Source organism: Camelina sativa, chromosome 20 (assembly GCF_030686135.1).
Source record: "Camelina sativa cultivar CO46 ecotype springtype chromosome 20, ASM3068613v1".
Taxonomy (NCBI): Eukaryota; Viridiplantae; Streptophyta; class Magnoliopsida; order Brassicales; family Brassicaceae; genus Camelina; species Camelina sativa.
Window position 1 is genome coordinate 17264873 of NC_141899.1, and position 17309 is coordinate 17282181.

Genomic DNA, 17309 nt, shown 5'->3' on the forward strand with positions numbered 1-17309 from the left:
GGAGGGTCTGAGACTGAGATCGGTATGGCTTGAAGATTGCGACCTAAGAGCGGATGAGTTGGGGGGAAAAGGGTCAATAACGTGGGGATAAGCATTGTAACTGGATGTGGATTAAGGAGGTTGATGGGGGTTCAATCTCAGATTTCCTATTGTAACCGGATGTGGATTTAGGAGATTGATGGGGGTTCAATTTCCAGTTTTCGGTTGAGACCAGATACGGATCTCGGGGTTGATGGGGGTTCAATCACGGGGGAGGAGTTTATGTGTGTTGACCGGGAGGTTCAGGTTTATGCTGGTCAGGTGGGGACCTGAGGGGTGTGGCCGGTGTGCTTACTGGTGTTGCTGGAGGTCCAAACAGTGCTGTGAGTGTGGCAACAGGTTTTACTCAGTCCGAGATGACCGTATTGCGGATTTACTAACAATGTTGTTGGAGAGGATTTAATAAGATGATTAGTTCTTATTGAATCTTAATGTGGAATGGATTAAGGTATTATGCAATTCTGGAAATGGAAAATTTCTAAAAATATGAAGTTTCTAAATATGGTTAAGTGTTAAGGGAGTTAGATCTTTGTTATTTATGGAGAGTGCCGTTGCAAAAATAAAATAGAAAGTTCTAGAAAATGAAATTTTCCTTAAATAGGAAGTTCCAGAAAAGGAAAGTTTCTATAAATAGAAAGTTCTATGAATAGTTAGGACTTGTCTATTTTTGGAAAGGGGACGTGAAATGCCTGGAGTGGCGGGAATATTTAGAGGTTGACCTGAAGAGTGGTCATAGATGAGATAATCAGTTCTCATGGATTTTTGATTGGTGGTGTCACGGTGCTATGAGATATGCGGGTTCTAAAAACGGGAAGTTTTATGAATAGTTAAAGCTTACCTATTTATGGTAATTGCGGTTGCAAATAAAGAGAAAGTTTTATGAATAGTTAGAACTTGTCTATTTTTGGAAAGGGCCTGTGTAAACACCAGAAAGGTTGAGAAGTTCTAGTGTGGGTCTTAAGAGTGGTCATGGGGTGGTGATATTCCGGTGAGGGAATATGGTGGTTGGAAGGACATTGTTATGTTTTACGCGAACCACGGGAGGTAGTTCTGGTCGGGAGATGCTTATAGACGTTAGGACTTGTTTGCTCATGAGGAGGTGATTAGTTCTCCTGAGGGGATGATTAGTTCCCCTGGAGATGATTAGTTCTTCTGAGGGGATGATTAGCATCATTAGATAGATAAAAAATGGGATTAACAACTTTGTAGAAGAAATCAAATGCAAAAACTCAATAAAATCAAAGCTATCTGGATTACAAAGTCTCAAAACGTTTAGGTGGCTAGGTAAACCTTAAGGAAAAAAACAAAAACGAGATAAGAGATGTCTTGGGTAAAGACTTAACAAAATGTATATATAGTCAGACATGGAAAGCCCTAAAACACAAAACGACAAGGTAAAGAGTCAGTTTGGGAATCTCCTGAAGTGTGTAAAACGGGAGCGTCTCCCTTCCTGACATTTGCGATCGAGTCGGTGTGCGTCCAGTGGCTCGATCGAGATGGCTCGAGTGAGGTCGAGTGATGAGCGTGGAGGCTGGCTCGAGTGAGGTGGCTCGAGTGATGGCGCGAAGGTCAGCTCGAACGGTGACTCAAAGGTTGGCTCGGACAGTGACTTGAAGGTCGGATCGAACGGATGGCTCGAAGGTCAGCTCGAACGGATGCGTTTCCGACGTCTCTTAGATACCTGAAATACTCCAAAATGCACAATGTATGCAAGGATGATGCAAAAACTACCTAAAATCCCATCCCAATACCCAAAATCGAGTTCTCACCTAGTCCTACTAGTCCGGATAACGTGAACTAGAAGTACACAGGATCCTACTCTTGTCGGTTAAAACCTAACACTTTCTAGCAAGCTCAACTCGGAAAAGGCTTGACACTCAAGAATATAATTGTCTTGAAAGAACAATTGGTTAAGGTGTGGGAACTGTTCCAAAGATGGGAATCAGCTACTTGGATTGACAAGGGTGGTAAAAAGGTGAAAGACAATCCAAGTATGTATATGGTATCCATGAGTTCAACTTCAATGCATAACAATATAATTGCAAGTTAGGATTAGGTTCAGATAGATAGGGAATGATATCAATTCAAAACATGCTTCAATCAAGACTAGAGTGCTATTTCAAGAATTCAAAGCCTGGTTCAGTCTTACATTTCAAGTTCAATCAACATGCATCCAATAACTAATAACAAGGGCCTTGATCCTATCCTATTGAATTCAGCATGCTACCAAGGTTACAATCATCATCAATCCCTGTGCTAAATGCAATAATCGTATATGAATAACACTAGACTCAATCCTAATATGCAAGTGCAAACTACATGAACACACTGTTTTTCTGGAAATTTTCGATTTTTTTCAAATTATTATGTCTTTCTATGCAAATAGATGGATGCAGACTCAAACATGATATGATGCAAAATTTAAAATAAGAATCACAAAAAAAACAACATCATATACATCATCTCAAACCCTCCCCAAACTTAAATTACACTGTCTCATGTGTAAGAAAACTTTGCAGGAGGATTTAAGAATCACAACACAAACAATGCATGAATGAAATGATATATACGAAGGAAAGGTAGGAATACCTCAGTAGTAGAAGAAAGAGTCGGAGCTCGCTCAAGGAGTCGGTGTGCGTGAAACTGACTCTGTCCCTCACCTTGTTCGGGATTCGCAGGAGTGACTTTAGCTGGTTGGTCTACTTGCTGCTCAACCGCTTGCGTGTCCCTCGCCTTGTTCGGCTGCTCGCACACTGCATGTCATCGACCCTGGACTCACCATGGTCTGATACCAACACAACTATCTCCATAGGCTGATAATCACATTGATGTTCGATCTGTTGCTCAACCCCGTAATTGGTGCAGTGATAATGTAGTGGGGGTTGTTGTAACAGTGAGTGTACTGGTTTAGTTCTCATACATGCTTGTAACGTCTAAACATCTTTTGCACTGTAATGAATGCTATCAAATGACAGAAAAAGCATTTTTAATTCCATACTTTCATGATTGGTCACACAAATTGATTACTCCTTATACTAGTGTTTGTTGTTTTTATTCTTCCTATCAATTTGGTTTTTTTTTTTTGTTATTGAAGTCGAATCTTCGATTTGGAATATTGAAAAGAAGATAGACTTCTGCCTCTTCAGATTCGATTCAGACTTAGGACAACGTTGGTGTTGCTTCTGTTGCTTTTGGAACTTCTTACTATCATCTTCACCCTAACGATGCAACTCTCCTCTGGGATCGTCTTCCTGTACGCTTCTTTCTCTCTTCTCTTCTCTTCTCTGAGACTTGCTTTTTGTGTCTTGTTTTTGATCACTCGTTTTTGTAATCGAGAGGATTGATGAGCATAAGGGTACTTACTCCATTGTTCCTTTGCTTCTTGCTGGCCTTATTAGCATTTTATATTGGAGGTAACTCAAATTCCTTAAAACTCTCAACTGGTTTTTTAATGATAACATATTGAAGTTAAGAGTAAGCTGACATGAGAGGCTGTTATATTACAGGTTTTTCGATGACATTAAACCATATGCTTTAGTACAGTTTGTTCATTGCATTGTCATTCCCTTGGATGGTTATTCTTTTACCTCCATTGTATACCACATTCTACGTATTGGCTTTGGGCTGGCAGGTTAGTGCTAAGGGTTTGTGTTGATATATATCTTCAGTTTGCTTTTGCAGTTATAGCTTTCTTACCTCTGGTTCTTATTCTAGATTCAGTTGTGGGATTAATCAGTTTTTGTAGCTCAATTGAAGAGTTGTAGTTAGGACTGTTGAAAATTTTCTTGGGAGTTAACTCTTAGTTTGTTGTTTCCTTTCCTAGGTTGATATGTTTTCGATTTCACATACAAGATGTTACTCGTGGACTGGACCAGGGTCTAGGGGGGAAGAATCTGATTATATCCAAGTGATGCTCCTTCAGTCACAGAAATTTAATTCTGGCATGGTTTGTGATTTTTTTGTGTTCAGATTGATATCTTGAAATGATTGCAGAGAGAAGCATTCTCGGATTTGATGAAACTTAGAGATAAACAAGAGAAAGTGGAGCGGGTTTTATGAAACTTAGAGATCCATCTTCTGTTGCAGGTTTTTATTTCTATATTGGTTGTGTTCTTGCTTTTATTATATTCAGCATTCGTATTGTTTGGATATCTTTTGATGGCAAATATTAATGTTTTGATGGTATCTTTTGATGGCAGATATTAATGATTGGTTGTTTGTTGTTGTTATTCCTGTTGGTGCATAGGTACAATCATCTCTAACCTCGCAGATGTGGTTCTTTCGTCTCTCTACAACAACAAAGCCAAGAATGTGTTGCAGGTAAAAGACTCTTAACCGTCATTGTTTTAATATGTGAATTCCATTTTTGCAGTTTTTTCATACCATCGAGCAGACTGCAGAGTATTCTAAATTGATGTTGGTTATTTGCTTGAGCTACAGGCTGTGAGGAACATTGGCTTTGTTGCTGAACTAGTGATGAGTGGAACGCCCATTGACGGCAAAAAGCTTGAAGCTTTGTTCACATCTGATGCATGGTTTGGTTCATTGCAATGGTTTTGGTCATTTGCTCTGTATCTCTACACATTGTTTAGTGATTTTGAGATTGAATCACATAAATTTTGACACTATTATAAACTTTTTTGTTTTTGGGTTTCTTTGGTAAACATTGAATTTGAGTATTTCTTTTTAAGAACCCCCAAATTTAACAATCTTCAATGGACCCATCATATATTAAAGTTTTTTAAGAAGTTCTTAATTTCATTTTTTTCAAATTAAGAATAAGATATGTTTTAAGATACTTTGTTTAAATTCTTTGATGGCAATGCCCTTTAGATGGCTATATTCTTCGTTCCTTTATTTTTGTTTTGGTTACAACACAAATTCACCCAAAAAAAAAAAAGACTATTCAAATTTCAGAAAAAACATATAAACATGAGAAAAGTTAACATTCGTATAGTTAATATCTACAAATCAACTCTTTTGGGTCAATACGTCCCAACATTTTCCATAGACATAAGTGAATCAAAAACAATATAGGATTAATATGTTGTCACGATTAGCCCAAAGTGTGAAGTAGATATACTACCTCAAGTTTTATGAAATGGAACCGTCTCGGATTTTTTCTGAAAGGACCTTGCGAAAGAATGAAATATATATATATATATATATATATATCATGACAGGCTTACCAAATATATTGCTAATAGATTTAAAATACATTGCAAGTAAACCCAAATACATTATTTGAAAAATAGAAATGAAAAACGATACGTTTACCTTTTTCTCAGGTGATCGAGAGGCATAAATAAATAGCCATTAAGTTTCTGTCTAAAACGATTATTCCAACATCACCATTAAGTTTCTGTCTAAAACAATGGGGATGAATTTTCTTGATTTACCGGAAGAATGCATCGCCGTTGTGATATCTTTCACCAGCCCCTATGACATTTGCCGTCTCTCTGCTGTCTCTAAATTACTTCGCTCGATAGCCGACTCGGACGCCGCTTGGGAGAGGTTTCTTCCCTCATATTCTCGTATGTATATCAATAATACTTTATCTAGTTTTTCGAACAAGAAGCTCTTCCTTTGCTTATGTGAATCTCCTCTTCTCATCGGCGATGGAAGAATGGTAATTCACATTATAATCTGTTCTCTTTTGTTTGTCAACAATATGCCTTCTGTGTTTTTATTTCCTTTATATACTGATTCTAGAGACTGATTGTTTAAGAAGAATGTGATGTGGATGAATGATGCACTCAATCAGTTGAACAAAATTTCTAAAGTTTTCTTTGAAATCTATATATGTAGAGCTTTTGGATGGAAAAGAGAAGCGGGAAGAAATGTTGGATGTTGTCTGCAAGGAAACTAGAAATTACTTGGGTTGATAGTCGTGAATTCTGGATATGGATGTCGACTCCGGACTCAAGGTTTAATTAGTTTCATCTCCATTTTTTGCTTCTTTTCATCTAAATCTCTTGGTGTTGATTATGATTAGTTTATAACAGGTTTAAGGAAGTTGCGGGGGCTTCTAGCGGTGTGTGTTGGTTTGAAATCCGAGGCAAGATAAGCACATCCCTTCTTTCCAAAGCTACCATTTATGGTGCTTACCTTGTTTTCAAAGAACAAGAAATGAGAGCCTTTGGATTTGAGTCTCTACCTTTGGATGTAAGCTTTCGATCCACAAGAACCGACGTTTATAACGATAGAAGAGTGCTTCTTGAGTCAGGAATGCAAGAGTCTAGAGAGGATGGGTGGTTGGAGATTGAACTCGTGAATATTATGTTGGTTTTAATGAGGAGGATCTCGAAATGAGTGTCTCGGAGACAAGAGAAGGTGGTTGGAAAGGTGGAATCATCGTTCAAGGGATCGAGATTAGGCCAAAAGAAGTGTTGTGATTCAGTAACTCCCTTTGCAAGTGAAATGTAGTTTGTTGTTTAGTATAAAGATAGCAAATGTATACAATGCATACATCTACATTCGTCTTCTCATATCACTGTAATAATCATGCATAGTCATAGATGATGCATGATATTGGAATATATATATACCGGAAACGGATACACGAAAGTGTTGATCAAGTTATCAAGCCATTTGTATTTCTTTTTTTATTTGTCATGAATTTTCTGTGAATATAATCGGTTAATAAAGTATACCGGAAAAAAAGGCAACACTAAGGGAGGAAGTCGAATATGCAAGGTCAAAAACAAATTTGTTGATGTAAGGAATCGACAATATAAATAATACGAATATTATTGGGGATAAATCAGAGCTAGTCCTTTTATTAACGAAGCAAGAGTTTACAGAAAATGACAACTAAAGTGCTAAGTGCAGTTAATACGAGAATAATTGCTCGTTTATCTCTGATTGCCAAGATTTCGGATCTTGTGCATGATAGTAACATCTGGTATTTATAGTGGGTCGTTGACCTAGGGTCTCTTCTGCAAATAATGATTTTGCCTTTGCGGTCAGATGGGTTGATTTTATGACTTGAAGCCCTAAAATCTAAAGGATCTTCTGTTTGGGCCTCACCAAATGTTGGGGCAAAGCCCATATCCAACAAAATTACTATTATTAATTATGGAAATCATCCCATAGTGTGACGCGATTCTAATTCCAAGATTAATTGTACCTTCTTCTCACTCACACCACTCAAGAACCGAAGTTAAGATCCAATCCACCAGGCCACCACAGTCTTGCAATGTAAAAAACTAATACAACGCTTCCACAGAAACCGAAGGAGCTCATTTCAAAAGAATAAATGGTACACCTCCTCCTAAGCTCCTCTGAACATTTGTTAGATAATGGGAAACACGAAGTCTAAAATTAACAGTGAAAGGCTTAACATTAAACCAAAAAACAAAAACCGTGAAAGATCGCAACAATTGATGTCTACCTATGATGATTGGAGTCAAAATGTTTTGGTGGAACATCACATTAGGTAAAGGTAAAATCCCGTCTCTTTTGGATTGTTTGTCGATGGTTGTTAGCTTGTCATCCCATCAAATGATTGTTTTCAACAAACGATCCATAGCATCCTTGAACACATTGACTAGATGTATCTTGTCATAGAAAAGGTTGATACTAAGGGATAACAGTTAGAAGAAATGGTGGAGTAGTTAAAAGCAAAAAAGGATAGCGGTAAACAACGGTACAAAATTCGATGGCGGTATAGCCATCCTATAATATGATGAGTGAAACTATTCCTTAATAGAAATGGTTACAAACTTACAATATATATAGGTTTTGCCTTAGGGTTTTAGTCAGACACTAACTACACTTATATAGCCTTTATCTACATTTCTCCTTTACACATCCTTTCACTATATTTATCTAACTCTTTGGTTGAATTGTTTTTGTCCCTTTTTTAGTTCGTTTAATTTGTAACTATCCAAACGTACAGTTACCATTGTGATAACATACCTGAATCTATGGACCAAACTCGTCGCGCTGGCCGAATTCTCAAACTTTTCGATCTATTCTCGATTTAAACTGAGTTAACAAAAAAATGTTAAAGCACTCTTCTACACAATCAGAAAAATAAAAGCAAAATAACCATTTTTCTTTGGTTCGCAATTTTTCAGTTCGTAAATCGTAGCACCAAGCTTTCCCTTGTTTCTACGTCTGAATCATTTGTTCTTAAATGAACATGTGATTCGGTCCACTTTCCATCATGTCAGTATACTTTTTCACAAAAATACAAAACCCCAAATTTTTAGATTTTTTTTAAGCGATAGAATAAATAAAATCGCCATAATATCCCTTTCATTAAAAAACAAAATGAGGGCATCTTTCGACTTGAAGGACACATTTATAATCAACAAGATCCAAAGACACACAATTATAGTAGTACTTAATCTCTTCATATCAAAAAAATCATTTGAGTTTGCTTGACGACTTTCATTAAACACATATATCGTATACACTTTTTAAATTTTTATTTACCTTTTTCATATAAAATGCTGACTGACTGAAAATATACAAAAACTACCCAAAAAAAAAAAAAAAAAAATGAAATATCCAGTTTTATTGTTTTGAACGTTATAACATTTATTTTGTATAAATTATATACTCCCTTTGAATATATCTTCATACTTATCCACAATGTTCATTCGTTATCTATCATCAATAATATATGAATCTTTTGAACTCTCTTATATAATATTATTTTAACGTTATAAACCATTTTACAAGCTTTGTGTTTCATATTTCTAATAATTACTTACTATATAACCAAAAAAAAATCAATCAAATAAAGTCAAATGAATAGAAATTGAATTTTCCAATTTAATAACATAAACTTCATTAGAAATTACAGCCAAGACGAAGAAAATTCGAAAACTCTTTTAATAAAAATAAAATAAATAATCAGAAATTCAAGAGAAAAGCGGGAGTAATTTGGAGCTAGTGAGGATGAGTTATCGTTACGAGGCAAGGAAGATTCAGCTCGGCTGGTGGTTGGAGCTCTGACGCTCCGGCGGCGACTTGTGGGTCGTAGCGGGAGGAATGTGGCGGTGATGCGAGTGAGCGCCGCCGTGTATTCCTCAAGCAACTCAGCGGCTATAGCAACTGTTATCATGATGATTTCAAAAGATGCTCTGATGATGATGATTTGCTTTGACGTCTATTTAAAGAACTCTCTAAACCTTTTTTTTATATTTATGATCTTGGTGTAATTTGCTTGCAAGACAGGACAATGTGGTTACCTTTTTAAGAGATGGTGTCTTATTTATAGAGAGTCTTGGCTCTGAAGCTAGTGGCCATAAATTTTGGTAGGTTCGTGTCATAAATTATACTAGCCGTCAGATCTACCGACTTTATTGAATTGAATTATTAATTTCACTATTTTGTTTTTTCTTATTTCTTGGGAGTTAGGATTCGTCTTTATTTCATTTATAATTTAGCATCGGGTTTTTAAATTTTGCCAAATTATATAAACAAGTTTTTTGGTAAGAAGTTTTATACAATCCATCATAAGTAAGCCAAAATAAGTAATACATGTCTAAAATTTATACACATTATAAACAATCTTGGATCGTAGGAGCTAACAATTGAAGAATAGAGCATTTACGTTAGAACGTAGTATATCTTGATTAACAAATGATTACAAGAACCTAGCTAAGCGTTTATGGGTTTTTCTAATAATGATAAAACAAACAGTGGCATTTGGAATTAAGAACAGTTCATTTTCTTTATTAATTAAACTTTTTGTGATGGTTTTAATTTAATACTTTATATTGTATTGCAAAACTAAATAAAGATCATAAGAAGTGCTAATTCTAATTAAACTGATTTTATTGAAACAATGACGATGTATCATTAAGTAGGTAATAGAAATGGTGGGATGGGCAAGATGGCGAAGACTAACACCAGAAGAGTCTGAATGTGACGCTATGATTTGGGCAATGCAATTAATGTTGATACGGTGCTACATGATGAAGTTGCACATCGGGATATAACTATCTCCATGTGGCGTTATGAAATGATTTTAAATCATTAGAGAGATGATTCAAATAAGCAAATCCGAAATATAAAAACAAACATTTGGTAATCTTGTTGTTTGTAGAGACGTTTGAATGAGGATAAAATCAATGTTATCGATTGAAATGCGTTATAGAAGACGCTAGGACTGACTAGTGTAACTTATGTAGTCCGATCCTAGAGCAGCAGATGCCAAACTAGTGCATCCGATTTGGTAACTACATTTTATTACGATATAATTTATATGGAATGAAAATATAAGTAAAAGTTTGGTCGACTTAGGCACCTGAGCTTAAACTCAGAACCAGGAAATCTCTTTCAACATTAATCGTTACCAGTAAACAATCAAATTGAATAGTCTATTCAAATAAATATTTGCCAATAATTAGTCCAACGACTTGTATGATTGTAGACCCTAGGAGAAATAAAGACATCCTGCGTGATGTGTTACATAAATGAATGCTCATGATGTTATTTATTTTGTTTTTAAAGGCAAATAACAAATGTTCTTTGTTATAATGTTTTTTACTTCTTTTAGTAAAAGTAAAACGTGTAGCTAGCATTCATGTTCAAACTAAATTTCTTATTCATTTGATAACGACTTTTTTTAGTTTGAATGATGAGTTTCCAAGACCGAATAGTTGGGACACCATGAATGTATTATGCTAGAATTTATGTTTTTGTAACACAATCAATAATCTGCACTTGTGTTGGTGGATAGATAAGGGCCGTGGCTTTATGGGAAAAAAAAAAAAAAAAAAAACTCTTCCGCAACCCGTCAGTTTCAAATCATAGCCATACAAAATTTTGGCAAAAGTTTGGCCAAAAACATGTGGGTGGCAAAACTGATAATAAATAGTGATGTATAATAATAATTTTACCATGTAAAATAGTGTGTTTTATCGAAAAATAATTAACATGGTGTTAAAAAGCTCATGTGAAATCCATGTTCTTTAAGAGAACACAAGTGACGAAAAAAAACAAGTTCTTTACAATATTTGTATCCATATCTTTTACCAATAAATAGTAGCATTTGGCTATGGAATGAAAATTCGCTAAATTTTTTGTCAAGAATTTAAGTAGTTTAATAAGTAAAAAAGAACTAAAATCAATTTAATATTTTTATATATCAAGACTTTGAACTTTAAGGTATTAACAGTTGAAGTTTTGGAAATTATCACACACACAGCTGTAAGACATTAAATATGTTCCTAAAAAATAATTTCAATCATAATACATCTCCCAATTCTGTGTTTTCATCTCCAACTGAAAGAAAAAATACCGATTAAATACATGAAGAAGCGAGGATGAATAGCATGTTTGCAATTCATAACACAATTTCTCCATATTACCCATCTTTTAGTTTTGGGTTGGCAAGCAATCTTTCTTAATTTTTTATCCTCGGACTTTTCCTTAGTCTCAGTTGATACACATTAATCATACAATGATCTTGTATTCTTGTTGATGTAGGCAACATTGTGTTTCTCTATCAATGACTAAAGCCTCCGTAACAAATCTAGTTATTGAGTTTAGTTTATAAGTGTCACCATAAAGATGTTACAGCTGATTTTCGTAACAAGCAGCCAAAATTTACTAAAGTTAGTATGGATGACTCTACGAAGCTACTAAAGTTGGTATGGATGGCACGACGAAATTGTTCTGGAAAGACGTGACCATGCGTCTATTGCTAGTAATGAATCAAGTCATGTAATAGATTTTAGCTTATACGAAAGTGTGGCCATAAAGATGTTGCAGCTGGTTTTGTAACAAGCAGCCAAAATGTTACTAAAGTTGGTACGGATGACTCTGTGGAGCTACTAAAGTTGGTACGGATTACAAAACAAAATTTTTCTGGAAAGACGTGACCATGCGTCTATTGCTAGTATTGATTCAAGTGGGTTTTAATATCGGGAGCTCTCTACTCTCCATAAAAAAATTCTCAGATGCTTTTCTTATTAAACTGAATTTTGTTATTAATTATTTTAAATCAAAAAATTACGGAAAGACTTTCGCGTCCTTTACAAATCAAATATATTACCGATCCAACCAGTCTAAATGGGTTAAAAAGATCCAAAAATACTCAAATCGGGTTAAGTCGATAAAAACTCGAAAAGTAAAAGTTTTTCTTTTTTCTACATCGTTGTTGTCGAAGAGAAAACCCCAAGAGAAACCGGCAATTTCAAAATCCTTCTTTTCAATAGAATCAAAATCCTTAATCGGCGATTTCTTTGAGTATTTGGATCTTATTCTTCTTTTCTTACCTTTTTTTTGTTGTGGTCGAGTGATACAGTAATTCAGTAGCATAGAGACACGTGGAACTTGGTTATTGGTGGAAGTAAGAGAAATTACGTGGAGGGTTGCAATTGGAGCTAGCTGAAGTTGTGGAAGACTTAAAAAGGAACTGTTCATCGTCTTCTTCATTATGCAAAATCTGAAATTGTGAAAAACTTGTAAAACTCTAAAAATAGTTTTGTATTTGCTAGGTTTCTCTCATCTTGAGAACTAGCTATGTTGATTCTGTGCTTTCTATGAACATCGGATCGATTGGTTACGGTTACGGTTCGTTCGTGAATTGATTTGTTGTTGATCGTGATTTTAACTGTTACAAAGGTATTAGAGCTGTGTCATCCTCGGAATCCATGGCGGAGTCAAGAGCGGAGATGAAGGTGAATGAAGCTATTGTTCGTGAAACAGCGGAATCGTTAGGGATACGAGTAAAGAAGCTTCATCGGAGAATTTCCTGGGAAGAGTTTAACGAGAGATGGTTCAAAGGACTTTGTATGTTCTGCGATGAACTAGAAACTCCAGATCACCATTTGCGTCACAAGAATTCAGGTATTCTCATGATGGAATCTGATGAAGATCAATCTCCTAATGATAAAGAATTGACTGAAATGGAGGTTGTAACAGAAGCAAACGCAAAGGCAATTTCAACAATTGTTAAAATTGGATCCAAATCAGTGGTTGGTGAAACAGATTCTTCAAGTGAAGATAGGAGTGAAATGTGTACAGAGAAGGAAAGAGAAGTGAAAGGCTGGATTCAAGAACAAAGGGAGAATCATTCAACGAATTCAGTTCAGCAACCTAACTTGATTCCGCAAGTTCTTAAGCAGAAGGTATCAGTCTCTCAATTGGAATTTAGCCATAGGTAACCCGTTAAATCTCTGGATGTTGATGATGATTTGTCATTTGCTATTATGAGGACACATCACTCTGAGTTAAATTCTGACCTTGAATATGCTACTACTGGTGCACCCCAAGTGTTTGATTCAATGCCACTAGGAGAAAAACTGTTGAGAAATGGGAAAAGGAAAACGTTTCCTAAGACTTGGTGGTTCAAGTTCAAAGACATGTCACCACCACGAGAATTGATACAAGAAAATTTGTGGATTCATGAAGCAAATGTTGGTACAAACTTGAATGAGAGTCACACCGGTCATAGGGTTGGTATGTTGCTTCTCCCTAAATTGCTTGTTCATGACAATGAAGTGACTATGTTACCACCAGCAAGATTACGAATCTGTGATCATATCCGTAGTTTATCTCAAGCTAACCATGTGTGGAAGCCAGGTGGGTTACTATGCGTACATGATAAGTGGGATTGGATAAGTAAAGTGCACTCTGGTGGTATAATTGAGAAGACCGCGCATAGACTCTATGGGACAAAGATGTTTTCTTCGCCAGATTCTCAGAACTGGAAACGGGAACGTGTTACTTTAACTATGTACTCTGGTGTTGGTCTAGAAGAAGGGAAGCTTGGGTTAGAGATCTATGATTATGAGCGTAAAAAGCATATGTTGTTTCTTGTCAAACGAGCTAATCATGTGTGGGAACGCGGGAGATTACTACCTACACATGTTGTTGGTGATTTTCAGGTCATGGAGATAGGAGTTGTGAAACTCCACAACACATGGCTTGTTTTTCCTTATGGTTCAGCACCACGACCTCCAGAAGTTAATTTTTCAGGTTTATGGTTTGCATATGGCCGTGGGGTTCAAAGCTGTGTGGGGCAAGTTTTGATTCTTTTGGTTTCTCTTCTCGCAACTATTATCCACACAGAGGATTGGTTAAATGAAACAGGAGAAGAAATGGCGGACAGATTCAAGTGGCTGTTTCAAATGTCGATTATGATGGAAGAAGAGCCAGCTTCTGTGAAAATTAATGAAGCAATCTCATCACTCATTTAATATGTGGTGTGATGGCCAGATTCTCTTGTTTGGTGGAACAACCAGACCAGCCTATTCAGAAGTTTTCTATGTGGGCTATACAACATCACCTTACTGTCATGGATGGATATGGTAGTGAACTTACTGTTTGTCAAGTTGAATGTTCTGTTAGAGAAGAGTTTGTTAAAAAACTGCAGCCAGGTCTAGATATATCAGTGAGGGACGAGATAAGTGAAAAGAAATGCTTCACTTATTCACATAAGGCTGAGCGTGTTTGGGAACCAGGGGGATTATCCGCTAAAGCAATCCATTGGGACTGGCCAAAACAAGGTTCTGTTGTACAAGGGCGATATGGACTGCGGAGGCAAACTTTACAAGCCCTGCAACAGTTGATTACATTTGGTGAAGGGCCATTGCAAATCAAGCACAAATGGCGATATAAGTTTTGGGAACAGAGTGACAAGTGGACGAAGCTCTTTTGCATCATGAGATTGGTTGTTTACGAGCTTGGAAGTAAGGTCCAGACGGTTGCAGCGATGTATCAGTGTGTGGATCCACTAGTTCAAATGGAATGTCCCAAAGTAGAACGAATGGTTGAAGTCACACAGAGCCAAACCTTTGACCCTGGAATCAAACTTGCATCACTCTTGACTTTAAGAAGTCAGAGCTGTTACAATGGTTTCAATCAATTTGACTCTTAAGAATGTGGAGGAAGCATCAATGTGCAAAGGAAGTTTACATGAACCTTGAGGTCAAGGTTCTGCAAACAGGGAAGATTTGATACAGTAATTCAGTAGCACAGAGACACATGGAGCTTGGTTATTGGTGGAAGTAAGAGAAATTACGTGGAGGGTTGCAATTGGAGCTAGCTGAAGTTGTTGAAGACTTAAAAGGGAACTGTTCATCGTCTTCTTCATTATGCAAAATCTGAAATTGTGAAAAACTTGTAAAACTCTAAAAATAGTTCTGTATTTGCTAGGTTTCTCTCATCTTGAGAGCTAGCTATGTTGATTCTGTGCTTTCTATGAACATCGGATCAATTGGTTACGGTTACGGTTCGTTGGTGAATTGATTTGTTGTTGATCGTGAGTTTAACTATTACATCGAGATTGCCGATTCTATGAAGATTTCATGTCGATTGTTTTGTAGAATCGGAAATTAATGTAATCATTTTTGTTCATGTTTGTTTGTAGGTTTGTGGAAAGGAGGAATGGCTAAAAAACAAAACGCAGTCCTAAGTGAATATTCAAAATCTACAGAACCAGATATCGCTAATGAAGATAGAGAAGAATCGCATCCATAAGTTGATACTGAAGGAGCTTCCATCACTGGAGAATATTCAACGGTATATAACTGAACCCACATGTGAATTACTTAGTAAAGGATTTGGTATAACTCGGATGATTTTGATGTTGTACATTTCTAAAAGTAAAAGGTACAATTGAGTAGGATTTGGTATAACAAGGATGATTTTGGACCCCTTTAGACATTTTAGTAAGTAAAAGGTACAACCCACTAGGATTTGTTATAACTAGGATAATTTTGTACATTAGAAATTTCTGAAAGTAAAAGGTACAACTGAGTATAACTCGGTATAACTTGTTTTTGAATGCAGGATTCTGATGAGGAAACATAAGTTTTACAACCACTTGACATGTTCTTCAAACCTAGTGAATATATGAAACTGTTCAAGATATCAGCTAAGTGCTACATTCATAGAGCAGTGAAACTGTTGCAGAGCCATCTTTCAGATGATGAGCTCAAATGGTTTACGGAGCATCCTCAGTTCAAATATTTCTTCCATATGCATAGGTATGCAAACCATAAGATGCAGGCTCTGTGGATGATTTTTCTTTGCACATCATGCTTAGATAAGAAAAAGGAGTGTTGGTTTATTGTGAACAGGGTTCCAATCCGGTACTCTCTCACCGAAATGGCACTCATGTCTGGATTGTATTGTCACGAATATCTAGCCTACTATGAAAGTTTGGGTAGTAATGTGTTTGTTGGGAAGCATTTTTGTCTAGGGGCAACGGTACAGTTTCACGAGCTGGAGCCAAAGCTACTGTCAATGAAGAAATCTTCTGATGACCGTGTAAGAATGGCAGTCCTCTATTTTTTTATGTAGGGTCATAGTAGGAAAGGAAAAAACGGGAGAGGATGCACCATCTGTGGAGAGTTTCTTTTACCGAGCCGTAGGTGACCTAGAATTGTGTAAATCATTCCTGTGGGGGAGATTTGCACTTGATGCTAATATGAAAGACCTTTTTCATATTATGCACTCATGTGGAGGAGTTGTGGGTCGACAAAAGGTGTTTCCTAGTTTTGTTACTTCTTTAGAGGTAAAGTATTCATCTCTAGCTTCTTCTTTTTTATTGTAGATCAATTTATAACTAATTTATAACTAATATTTGATTGATTTCTGTTGTGAATAGCTTCTAGGGTATGAAGCTATTCCAGCTCTGAAGAACAATTTTCAAGAAATTGTTTGAGAAGCAAATCCTGAGTGTCCTCGAATGTGTAAGTGGAAGTTCAAACCAAGTCATCTTAAAGGTTTTTCAATATCAGATTTGTATGATACTCTTAGTACAAGTACGGTAAGCTATTTGTAAATATAAATTACATTACGTATTAAGTATTGATGCATTATGGTTATATTTAAAAATGATTCTTTACTTTTACAGGAGATTTAGAGTATCATGTATCCATCTCCCGATGAGAAAGTTCTTATGAAGAAAATCATGGATCACGATTGTGGATGGAACGATGTGGATGATGCAATTGCAGACGGTTGGACAAAGCGTCTAGTTAAGGAAAAGAAGACAATATGTTTTGAAAATATGCATAAAGCAGATGTTGCTAGCCGAGCAATTCAGCCTAATCCAGATGCAGGTAATTTGGCTCAGAAAAATATTGGTCAAACAAAGCAAGGTCGGAAGAAGGTTGCTCGAACCAAGGTGGCTCTGAAGAAGGTGAATAATGGATTGGATGAGGTAGAGAACCGATTGTTGAAAGTGTTGAATAGTAGATTCGAGAAGATGAATGCGAAGTTTGATTATCTGGATACAAGATTGAAAATTGTGGAAGAGAATGTGAAACAGTTGAAAGAGGTTGCTGAGAATGTAG

The 17309-nt window shown here is 36.2% G+C and overlaps 1 protein-coding gene and 2 pseudogenes across 1 annotated transcript; 2 read left to right on the forward strand and 1 right to left on the reverse strand.

Moving 5' to 3' along the window:
- The first annotated feature begins 5331 nt into the window (after positions 1–5331).
- On the forward strand, positions 5332–6434 carry LOC147919054 (putative F-box protein PP2-B12; annotated as a pseudogene).
- A 2346-nt stretch (positions 6435–8780) lies between these two features.
- On the reverse strand, positions 8781–9200 carry LOC147919055 (uncharacterized). Its single transcript, XM_087503386.1, has one exon. The coding sequence runs from the start codon at positions 9113–9115 to the stop codon at positions 8849–8851; it is 267 nt and encodes an 88-aa protein (XP_087359512.1). The 5' UTR covers positions 9116–9200; the 3' UTR covers positions 8781–8848.
- A 6592-nt stretch (positions 9201–15792) lies between these two features.
- LOC147919056 (uncharacterized protein At3g43530-like) overlaps positions 15793–17309 on the forward strand; it is a 58495-nt pseudogene continuing 56978 nt past the window's right edge.

Coding starts and splice junctions, on each gene's coding strand:
- LOC147919055 (XM_087503386.1), bottom strand. CDS start 9,115: ATGATAACAGTTGCTATAGCCGCTGAGTTGCTTGAGGAATACACGGCG.